An 11,684-nucleotide genomic window follows, 5' to 3' on the forward strand; every position below is an offset into this window, starting at 1 on the left:
TTGAAAAACTCAAATTTCATCGCACGATCTCCCTAACTTCTCATCATAAAACTTATACACATGTATTTTTTTTTTTTCATAATTTATTTTCAACTACAGACTAAAATAAATACGTCCAAAGTTCATCCAAAACTAAAAACTTACAATTTTGCAGATTCTAGCGTTCATTAGAACACATGCTTCCAGTCAGTAATAACTTCAGCTTCCTTCATGAATTTTGTGTGAAATTCTTCCAAAAAAGATATACTTAAAATCAAAACCTAATTCCAAGGAAACTCTCAAATTTGGAGGCAAATCGAATTCAAAAATCTAAAATGTCCGTTCTTCCTCGATCATTGACGAAATTGAATGATTCAAAAGTCTAGATTGGATGTCCTCAACCTATTGAGCAAGTCTTAGTGAAGAAATTCGGGCGAGATTCCCATTCCAAACAATGCTTGGAATGGATTGCGATTTTATCTCCCTAACTCTCTCTTTAAGAACCCTAAACCCTCCTTTTTCATCTTTTTCTTTTCTTTTTCTTTTCTTTCTTTCTTTTTGTTCATCCTTAGAAATCTGTTAGGACGAACAGAGGGTCAAAATGACCAATTTACCCCCTCCTGCTTGATTTTAACAAAATTTTCTTTTTCTTTTTTTTTAATTTTTCAATATTTTTTTTTATATTTTTCTTGAGTTACTAAGATATTCTAAGAACTTTTTATTCCACTAAGATTCTTTCTTTTAAGGCTTTTAATAAAACTATGAAAATTCAAATTTAAAGAAAGATTAGATATTTAATACATCATTGGGATTATATGTAACGAGTGTTACATAAACAGTGACCCTAAACCCTAATGTGTTATGACACATTAATAGGAGTTACGAAGGATAGACATGGCCAACCCCATAGACTCGTTCACAAACCTTCATGTCTATCCTCGTGAGCTAAGGATTGACTTCAACCCCTAAGGGCAACTCCACGGTGGTTAGTTAAGGGCTCACATAGCCAACTCCTTGGGTGTTGGCCAAAGCAATATGACTAATCTCACAACGTTTGCGGTTGAGAAGGATAAAGCCCGACTCTTGGCTATCATTAGTATATTTCTATTTGAGAAACGATTTAAACGAATAATGGTCCAGTCTTACTTAACACGCCACAAGAAATCAAGATGAGATTACAACACTCCATTATGATAACAATTTCTAAATTACATTATAAGTATAACAAGTTAACAAATGGAAATATAGGTCCAAAACACTCACCTATTGCTCTCCACACCTATTATTGATTAGATCATCAGAATACGGTGGTTTAGCTTCACGTTTTCGTGCATCTTTGTCTATTTTGCACACAACACGATTTTCAAACATACAAATTTACCATGGATCTATTGACCAAATCTTAGCACGAAGATATCCATCCATTTATCTTTATAAGAAAAAATTGAGATGTCGTAACTATCTAAAACATTAGACTTTATTTCTAGTTAGCTTAAAAGATAATATAATTCTGGAAGAGCAATTAAAATTTGATTTCTAAGACGTGAGAGGCATAGTTTTCAATTATGAACATCAAGACTTATCATTGGAACCTCCAAAGTTGAACATTAATCTTGCTTCCAAGTTTACATCATATATGTAATAGCATAATTCATAACCTACAAAGTTCTATTAATATCGACATGTTCACACATATTCCCATTAAATTGGTATCTATTAAATTTTGAAACTTCTCCACATTCCTTAAAGTTTTCAAAAATCCTTTTTTCTTATTAAAAAAAAAATAAAAAAATGACATAAGAAATTTTATTTGAGTGTTATTATTATTATTTTTTTCAATTGACTTGACTGATTCATTTTTTTGATAATTATATGAAGAAAAAATGAACTCTTGACCAATCCATTGCATGGAATTTTCTTTGTTCAATAATTCAAAACAAAGCTGCCTATTTTATACTATAAATAATGGAGGCCGATCCATTGCCAAACACAAAACTAAACATGAAGTCTCCAATTACTTTGTTTGTTTATACTTTTGTTGTCTTGTCGTTTGCATGGGCAGCTTCTGCTCACAACCATGAAGATTTTCTCCATTGTCTTTCTCTTCATTCCCCCAATAGCTCTTCAATTTCAAAGACTATATACACTCCAAATGATTCTTCATACTCCTCGGTTTTGAACTTCTCAATCCACAATCTCCGATTTGCAACTCCTCGAACCCCGAAGCCTCAGGTCATCGTCACACCATTACAAGTTTCTGAAATCAAAGCATCCATCATTTGTGCCAAAACTACCGGCTTTCAAATTAGAACACGAAGTGGTGGCCATGACTATGAGGGTCTTTCTTATGTATCTGATGTCCCATTCATCATCGTCGATTTAATAAACTTACGTTCAATTAACGTCGACGCAAAAAATAACGTTGCATGGGTGCAATCTGGAGCTACAATTGGCGAACTCTATTATAGAATCGCAGAGAAAAGCAAAACCCTAGGGTTCCCGGCTGGGGTTTGTCCAACCGTTGGCGTTGGTGGACACTTTAGTGGCGGTGGCTATGGCTTGATGCTACGAAAATTTGGCCTTGCCGTTGATAACGTGATCGACGCTTACTTCATCGACGTGAATGGCAACCTCCACGATCGAAAATCAATGGGGGAAGACGTTTTTTGGGCTCTTAGAGGAGGTGGAGGAGCAAGCTTTGGAATTGTTGTTGCATGGAAAATAAAGCTCCTCCAAGTTCCACCAATTGTGACTGTTTTCACAGTTCCAAGAACCTTGGAACAAAACGCCACAAACCTAATCCACCGGTGGCAATACATTGCTAGCAAACAAGACGACAGACTTTTCATTAGAATCATAATAAGAGGTGTAAATTCAACAAATCCACAACAAGGAAGTCAAAGAACATTGGAAGCTGCTTTCAACTCCATGTTCCTAGGAAAATCCGAAGAGCTTCTTCCAATAATGCAAAACACTTTCCCTGAATTAGGGCTAACAAAAGAAGATTGCATTGAAATGAGCTGGATTGAATCAATTCTCTATTTTGCTGGCTTCCCAAGTGGGCAACCATTAAATGTTCTTCTTGATAGAACACCATTATTCCCCAAAAGATTCTTCAAAGCCAAATCCGATTATGTAAACGAGCCAATCCCAAAAGCTGCCCTTGAGGGCACATGGGAATTGTTCAAGGAAGAAGAAGCTGAAGCTGCTGAGATGATCTTGAGCCCTTATGGTGGAATAATGGACGAAATTTCAGAATCAGAGACACCATTTCCACATAGAGCTGGAAATCTTTACAAGATTCAACATTTGGTGTATTGGGAAGAAGAAGGTGAAGATATTGCTGAAAGGCATATTAATTGGATTAGAAAGCTATATAGCTATGTGGCTCCTTATGTTTCGAACAATCCAAGAGCAGCGTATATCAATTATAGAGATCTTGACATTGGGATGAACAATAAGAATGGAAAGACGAGCTATGAGGAAGCAAGTGTATGGGGAGTTAAATACTTTAAGGGTAATTTTAAGAGGTTGGTGAGTATCAAAACTAAGGTTGATCCTTCTAATTTCTTCATGAATGAGCAAAGTATTCCTTCTATTTTGCCTTGGTGGAAGAAGAGGGCTCATTAGATGTTTGGAAATATGATTGTTTGTTGAAGAAAACCCGGTTGATTTAATGTATACAAGAGAATAAAGGGATTTTCTAATTTGAATTATACTTCTCATTGTATTTGTAACTTGTTCTTGTATTATTAATAAGTTGAATTATACTCAAATTAGTTAGTTTTTAAAATTTAAGCTTTGATGTAAACTAATTTTGGAAAACTATGGTTCATGTGGTTAGAGTTATTGTTTGAAGTTAATTTAAGCGATTTAGGTTAAGGTAAGCTATTTGAATTTTCCCAACTATTATGGAGTTGAATTGGTATCCTCTTCAACCTCACCTTTTTCTATTTTTTTTTTTTTTTTTTTCCTTCTTTGACTTCAAGATCATGGCAACACCGGTTGGATATGGCTATGATTAAAATATATCAAAATAAATAAATGAAGTAGAAAGAACAACCGGAGATGAGAGTTTCTAGGATCAGTATAACCCTAAGCATTATGCTTTTCAATTCTATTTGTTGTTGTGGATAGAGTATTTATATATAGTGATTATTTATAGGGGAGAAAGTACTAGCAAATTTTCTAAACTTTCTACGCAAGTTAAAACTGCTAACAATTCTCCTAAATAGATCACTAAACTTGCTCCACAATTTTTGGCAACTACTAACAATTATTCTAAAGTTGTTCCATAAGTTAACAACTTTTTTTATTAAGTCAAGCTTATTGGCTAGCAATCTCCCCCGTAAGCTTAACTTTGTTCAAGATTCTTCACTCAAACAATTACCGCATTTCTGCAAATTTAACTCTTGCTAGGGCCTTAGTTAGAATATCTCCACGTTGATCTCTAGTGCATATGAACTCCACAATGATCTGTCTCTTCTCGTCACACTCACGAATGAAATGGAAGCGAGTGTCAATGTGTTTGCTGCGTACGTGAAATATCAAATTCTTCTATGTAATCGCAGATTTGTTGTTGAAGTAGAGAGTTACTTGTTTTAGTTCACTTCCGTCACTTCGCTCAACAAAATTTTCAACCAACCGCAGTTGCTGCCATAAACTCAGCCTTACAGGAAGATAGTGTCACAGTTCGTTACTTTTGAGATTGTCAAGAGATCAAATTTCCATTGAGATAAAACTGTCATTCCTGCGGTGCTTTTTCTATTGTTAATATTTCTAGCTAAATCATTATCGGTAAAATTGACTAGTTCTTCTGGATCTCACCCTCTTTGATACTTCAACCCGTAGCTTGTTGTTCCCTTCACATAGTGGAGAATATAGTTAACCGCTTGATTATGCATCATAATATACTTTTCCATATACTTAACTTACCATTCCAACAACATATGAAAGGTCCGGACGAGTATGAGTCAAGTACCTCAAACATCCAATGACGCATGGAATACACCAAGCTTTCTTAATCATCTTTCCTTAGTTGTAACTTTGCTTCCATGGGATACTTGGTCGAGTTGCATTCTGCTATCTTAAATTTCCTTAGTTGTAACTTTGCTTCCATGGGATACTTGGTCGAGTTGCATTCTGCTATCTTAAATTTCCTTAGTTGTAACTTTGCTTCCATGGGATACTTGGTCGAGTTGCATTCTGCTATCTTAAATTTCCTTAGTTGTAACTTTGCTTCCATGGGATACTTGGTCGAGTTGCATTCTGCTATCTTAAATTTCCTTAGTTGTAACTTTGCTTCCATGGGATACTTGGTCGAGTTGCATTCTGCTATCTTAAATTGTTGCAACACCTTCATAGCATAGGTCGATTACTTTAGTATGATGCTATCTTTCCTTTAGAACACTTCAATACCGAAGTAATATGTGAGTAACCCAAGATTAGTCATCGAAAATTCTTTTATCATTTGCTACTTGAACTTTTTGACATCTCCACACTGGTACAAGTGACAATCAAGTCATCAAAATATACGCCTACTATAAGCGTTTAAGCTCCATTGTTTCTTATATACACTACTTGTTCTTGCGAGTGCTTCATTTATGTTAGACTCTTTAAGCTCTTGTCCAAACGTATGTTCCATGCCCTTGGTGCTTGTCGTAAACCGTAAGGGCATTTGATAACTTGTACACTTTGGGCTTTTCAATTTTGGTGATGAAGCCTTCAGGTTAGGTAATGCACACTTGTTCTTGGAGGTCAACATTTAAAAATGCTGATTTGACATCCAAGTGATGACCTCCCACCCATGTTGAGTTGCAAGGGCAAGAATAAGCCTTACAAGGCCAAGTCTAGCCACAAGTGCAAAAACCTCCACAAAATTAATTCATTGGTGCTGCAAGTATCCCTTTGCCACGAGTCTTGCTTTATGCTTGATGAAAATTTCGTCACTATTCTTCTTCAACTTAAACACCCAATTCAAACCGATGGACTTGTGTTCAAGAGGTAAGTTAGCGATTGTCTACGTCTTGTTCTTCACAATGGCTTCAAACTCTTTTTGCATGGCCTTCTGCCACATCGTCTCACTTGCTGCCTCACAGTAAGTTTTTTGCTCCTTGGCCGCCAGAAACACTAACTTGTCGAAAGGCAATACTTCTAAAAGTATATTTGCATAAATTTCAGCAAGAGAATGGAACTTCTCTAGTCTAACCTCTATTGGGGATCCTCTTAGTGCTCTCTTGTTCTAGAAAATTCATCTCGTCTTTTAGTGTCGTCAGTGATGTTATGTTTGAATTTGTTGGTATTTCTATCGGTGCACTTTCTAGGTTTGTCGCATCTCCATCTTCTTCCACAGTAGTGTGTTAAAATTCATCAGCCTAATACGGTCAAACCTAATAATTGTATGAGCTTATTGTCTATCTATTTTAGGAAAATGATATGGGTATTTTAGAAACAAGGATACCTAAGTACTTTAGGAAAAATATGTAGGTATCTTGGGGATAAATTGTCTAACCTCTAGTGCAAATCCCCTCCAACCTACAAAAATTTTCATTCAAGCACACCAAAATGTAATAGTTTGTATAGAGTGTCTTGTAATCTCTTTTTGATTTGTGTTAATAAATAGTATAAGTGTTTCCTACAAAGAGTTGTGTTCAACATAGTGAGCTCTAGAACAGTCTGTTTGTTATCGCCAACGCTGGACTAATCTCACTTCTTCTCTTCTTCGAATACGACATATTTACTTACATGAATTTCTCATGTTGCGGAGTATACAGCCCGTGTGCCTTGGACACATCCTCTACGTTAAAGTACACCATTTTTTTGCTTCTATCATCAAGTTTTTTTATATATGATTTTGCACTCTTAATATGTGCTATACAACCGAAAACTCTTAGATGCTCAAAGTGAGGTGTCTTATCGAATCATGCTTCGTAGGAGTGTGAGTATTCGTCACTGTTGATGGTAAATGGTTTAGAAGATAAACTGCATATCGTATTGCTTAAAAATCGTTGGCACTTGCATGCTCTTTAGTAAGCTTCTTGCAGTGTTTATTATGGTGTAGTTTCTTCGCTCAACCACACCATTTTGTTGTAGAGTGTATGATGTGGTGAGTTGATGCTTGATAACTTCCTCTTCGCAGAACTTTGAGAAGTTATGGGATAAGAACTCACCACCTTGGTCAGTGTTCAAGGCTTTTAGCTTGTGATTAGACTCATTTTCAATGAGTCTTTTAAACTTCTTGAATGCACATAATGCCTCTCCGAGCATGTACACCCACATCCAATTGTTATAATTGTCAACAAGCAATCAACGGTAGAGTGATTAGGCCACATAAATCTTCATGAACCAGTTACAATGGTCGCTCAACATGGAAACAGATTTGAGCTGGGAATGGTAGTCTTGCTTGTTTGGAGACTAGGAAACTTTCACATCGCTGGTTCAAGTGTACGATTTGGGTAACCCCATAGTCATCTTCTTCTCTCCCATCATTTTGAGAGTCTGAAAGTTCACATGCCCAAGTCTTGCATGTTATAGCCAAGTTGGGTCTACGAGTGCCATCAATATAGAGATGAGCTGACTGGTCTCCAATAATATCTGTTACGGGCAGTTATGCAATCGTTTTACCTTCATTAACAAAGCTCTATTTTTGTTGAACATCGTGAGGAATAAGCCAACTAACTCCACTTTATTGCCTTCTTCCGTCATCTTACCAAGGTTGATAATATTACTCTTCAAGCTTGGGATATAATATATCTTGGTCGTCGTTCTTGCACTAGAACAAGATGGATCTTTTGTCTTGGATCGGTACAATTGTTTTGTCATCAAATTTCACATTTTCATTGAGCTTCTCATTAAACTCCTTGAACTTTACTCGATCTCCGGTCATGTGGTTGCTTGCTCCATTGTTTAAGTACTATATGTTGGTCTCCATTCAGTCTTCTCCTTTTGTGAGAAGGTTCATCATAACCTTCTCTTCGTTGAGCTTTAATAGGTTGACCATTTTCTCGGCCAACATCAGTATGGGCTCTTGGTCATGCGTGAATGTGAGGTTTGCCTCCTCAATGCACTTCTTATCGTGGCTCCTACTTTGTAGTGTTCGTATTTTCCACAAGAATAACACTTGGTCATACTTTTGTCCTTCCAGGAGTTGGTATGGTCATGGATTTGTGAGATATTGTCATGACCTCCTCTGCCACCACAATCACGGTCACCCCGTTTATCATCTCCAGCAATAGCGAAGGGACGAGACCCTTTCAGTGAAGCACCTACTTCTCAATGACACACCAACAAGTGCCAACATGAGTGGATCTCCTTCGTGAGTTTTAGCGATGCAAGAGATCCAATGAGCTCATATTTTTTTCATCGATTCTAGCTTGTGATACCTGGCCTCGACGCGAGTGATGGTGGTGGTTTTAACTTTTCACCGACCATGTTAGCCTAGTCCCATTTCTAATAAGGTTTCGTGGCTGGTTTTGGTCAAGATTTGAATGGACCTATAATAGATTGCATTTCCGTACCAATAGCTTTTGGAGCCCCTATTTATGAATTAAGTTTTCAAGTTCGTAGTTTAGAAAACAATGTATACCATATTGATAGTCTATAACTTCTTTTAGTTCTTAACGAGCGCACGATTTTTGTCTTAATAGGTTTGTGTCGAAGAGATCTACAAATTTGTAAAAGAAACACAAGGGAGACAAGGCCAAAATACACGTGACCGATATTGATTTATTGTCGAAATCTTGAAAAACATAAATGTTCATGGATGTAACGGCTAGGAGCGTGAAGAACTTTAGAGTACCAAGGGCATAGGGGGATCGTGGTCTCATGGGTTAATCGAAGGCACAAAAATTCTAGCTTAACAGAATTTTTGTTTCTTTTTCAGCGACTGGACTTTTTTTTTTAACAGTTTTAAATACTTGAAAAATAAATAAATAAATATTTTACGAACTAATCTAATCCAACCTAAACAGACCAAAAAAAAAATATATTATTAGGTCTAAAAAATGTCTCGACCCAACTCAATCCGGCCAACGAACAACCCTAATAAAATCTTTGGTTCTCAACTTAGACATTTAAAAAAATATATATTTACAAAATATATAATTATCACTTGATTAAACATAATCACATTAAAAAAAAATATGGACTAATTTAAAACTAAGAGATAACGTAAAGAAATTAGTAATCAAACTATAATTTATTTTTATTTATTTTTGTGAGTAAACAAGCTATAGTTAAATTGAATCAGGCAAGTCATAACTAATAATAAAATATAATCTTAAAAAATAAAACAATTGATATATTTAGCCGAAACCCTAAAAATCAAATGTATATTAATTATTTATGTATTTGAAAGTCAATAATTAATTTTATTATTCATTAAAATAGAAAAAAAAATAAAATTTTTCAACGATTGAATATGGAATGGATAAAATATAGCCGACTAAAATAAAATGGAGTTTTAATTAGTTGGGCAACACACGACCGTTATCGAACCGGGTTTTTTTCTTATTGAATTCAAATACGTCTCTTCAAATATATATGCTTGCCCCCAAACATTTAATATTTGTGCCAATAATTATATTATTTTTTAGCTAATAAAAAAATGACATTTTATTTCAACAAAAATTTGATCACTCAACCATCTCGATAGCATCAAATTGTGGCACAACCTTTTTGTGAGGCTAAGTTCATCATAGCAACTGTGACGTCGTGTTGAGTATTGTTGTTTAGAAACTTGTTCAGCGAAGTGATCGAAAGCAAGTGAAAAGTCATTAACTCTCTATGTCGACAACAAATTTGGTATTACAAAAATGAAATTTGGGTATTTCACCGATGCGGCAAACACATCGATACTCACTTTTATTTCATTTACGAGTGTGTCGAGAAGTGACAGATTATTGTGGAGTTCATTTGCACTGGAGAGCTACGTGCGAATATTCTCACTAAGACCCTAACAAGGGTTAAATTTGCAAAGATGCGGGGTCTCTCAGAGTGAAGAATCTCGAAAAAAATTAAATTTACGGGAGAGATTAAACGTCAATAAGCTTAGACTTGTACATAATTTAGTCGTTATACACTATATTAATAATAGAGTATTTATAATATATTAACACTAAACACGGTCACATGAAACAAAACATGAATACTTTTCTAGGAAAGGAAATTATCACATTGCTTAAGTTGAGAAGTGAGAGGTTGGCCTCCACTTTGAAAGGGAGGTCCCTCACTCTATTTTATCATCTCATTTGAACGGTTTGGAGTCAATCGGAGAATATACTTTCTGACGGCTCAAGATCAACATTTTGACAGATCTGGCTTGAGTCTAATATGCTCGGACCTTTCCTACTAGTTTCAACTTTTTAGAAGTGTTTAAAGTTAGTGTGCTTACTTTTAGCTAGTTTAAATTTTTAGGAGTAAGTTTAAATTATTTTATGCAAAATTAAGCTGAGCTCGTTTAAATTATTAGAAGTAAGTTTAAATTATTTTATAAAAAATTAGGTGAGTCAATTCCCGCCATAGAATTATAATTTATGATTACTGGACTTCTTAGTCAAATTAAATTTCAGATAGAGGCAATAAGCTAGCTTCAAAGAGTTGTAGTAGCTTCGACGTAGGCCAACCTAGTAACTGGACTTAATATCAACATGGTTAGAAGTTGATGTTTGTATGATGACATATGCCCGTGGTTCTACAAGTGTCATATACTTGATATGTGTGAAATGTTTATAAATGATATGACTAGGATATGTTTATGAAATGATATGTCTGTGATATGATATGTTAATGTTATGACACGTGCTATGATGTGATGTGCTGATGAAATGATATATGTTATGGTGTAGCACGTTTGGTGATAATACATGTTGTGACATGTTTTATGAAATAATACGTGTATGATATAACATAATATGTTGAAGGACATGTTATGTGTAGGATATAACATAAGACAATGAATGATATGAATGATGCAATATTCAACTCCGATATATGTCTTAAAGGCTACGTGGTAAAATGATATTATATGAAGGAAAATTGGAGGAGTTGCTTTACCTTATTTAATAAATGAAAATGTTGGGACCTCATGTATCATTGCATGTTACATGCATCTGGGAATCTCTTCTTTACGATGGTACGGACGCTTACATTATGAGGCAAGAAAACGATCATTATGTTTATCATAATGCTGCGACGATCACTATCCCTACTGAGTGTCCGACGACAGCACCACATAATACTAGCCCAACCAGGAAAGGGGCCCAGAAGATGTGTGAACCGACTGGGGGGTCCATACTCGCACGTGTAAGTCATGGGCAGAATTGTAAATACACATCCAATTTAGAATAGCCGTCTAAGAGAATACAAATTTAAATGATAGGTCTCATTCATGATTGTATGTGTTTGCATCTAACCCAATAGTGGGGTCACTTGTTAACTATTTCTTAAAATACTCAAGTCACACGTGCTACTTCTATTCTAGGTAAAGTCAAGACACTCCTATATAGCTGACAACGACCGTGCAAGTTGAGACCATGACACATGCATAAAATAATTGTATTTAATTTCTTAGACTTTAGATCATAATAGGGTGTTTTTACTTTTAATGTTAATTTATTTTATTTAGTATTTCTTTAGGTTGCTTTAAAAAGTTCTTCAAACACGACAGTGTTTTATGATAAAGTTTCAAATGATTATTTTTATATAAA

At 35.3% G+C, this 11,684-nt stretch overlaps 1 protein-coding gene across 1 annotated transcript; it reads left to right on the plus strand.

Moving 5' to 3' along the window:
* The first annotated feature begins 1,980 nt into the window (after positions 1 to 1,980).
* LOC111490403 (berberine bridge enzyme-like 18) lies at positions 1,981 to 3,709 on the plus strand. The gene has a single exon (XM_023139008.1). The coding sequence runs from the start codon at positions 1,981 to 1,983 to the stop codon at positions 3,607 to 3,609; it is 1,629 nt and encodes a 542-aa protein (XP_022994776.1). The 3' UTR covers positions 3,610 to 3,709.
* The last annotated feature ends 7,975 nt before the right edge of the window (positions 3,710 to 11,684 follow it).

Source organism: Cucurbita maxima, unplaced genomic scaffold (assembly GCF_002738345.1).
Source record: "Cucurbita maxima cultivar Rimu unplaced genomic scaffold, Cmax_1.0 Cma_Scf00015, whole genome shotgun sequence".
Lineage (NCBI taxonomy): Eukaryota > Viridiplantae > Streptophyta > Magnoliopsida > Cucurbitales > Cucurbitaceae > Cucurbita > Cucurbita maxima.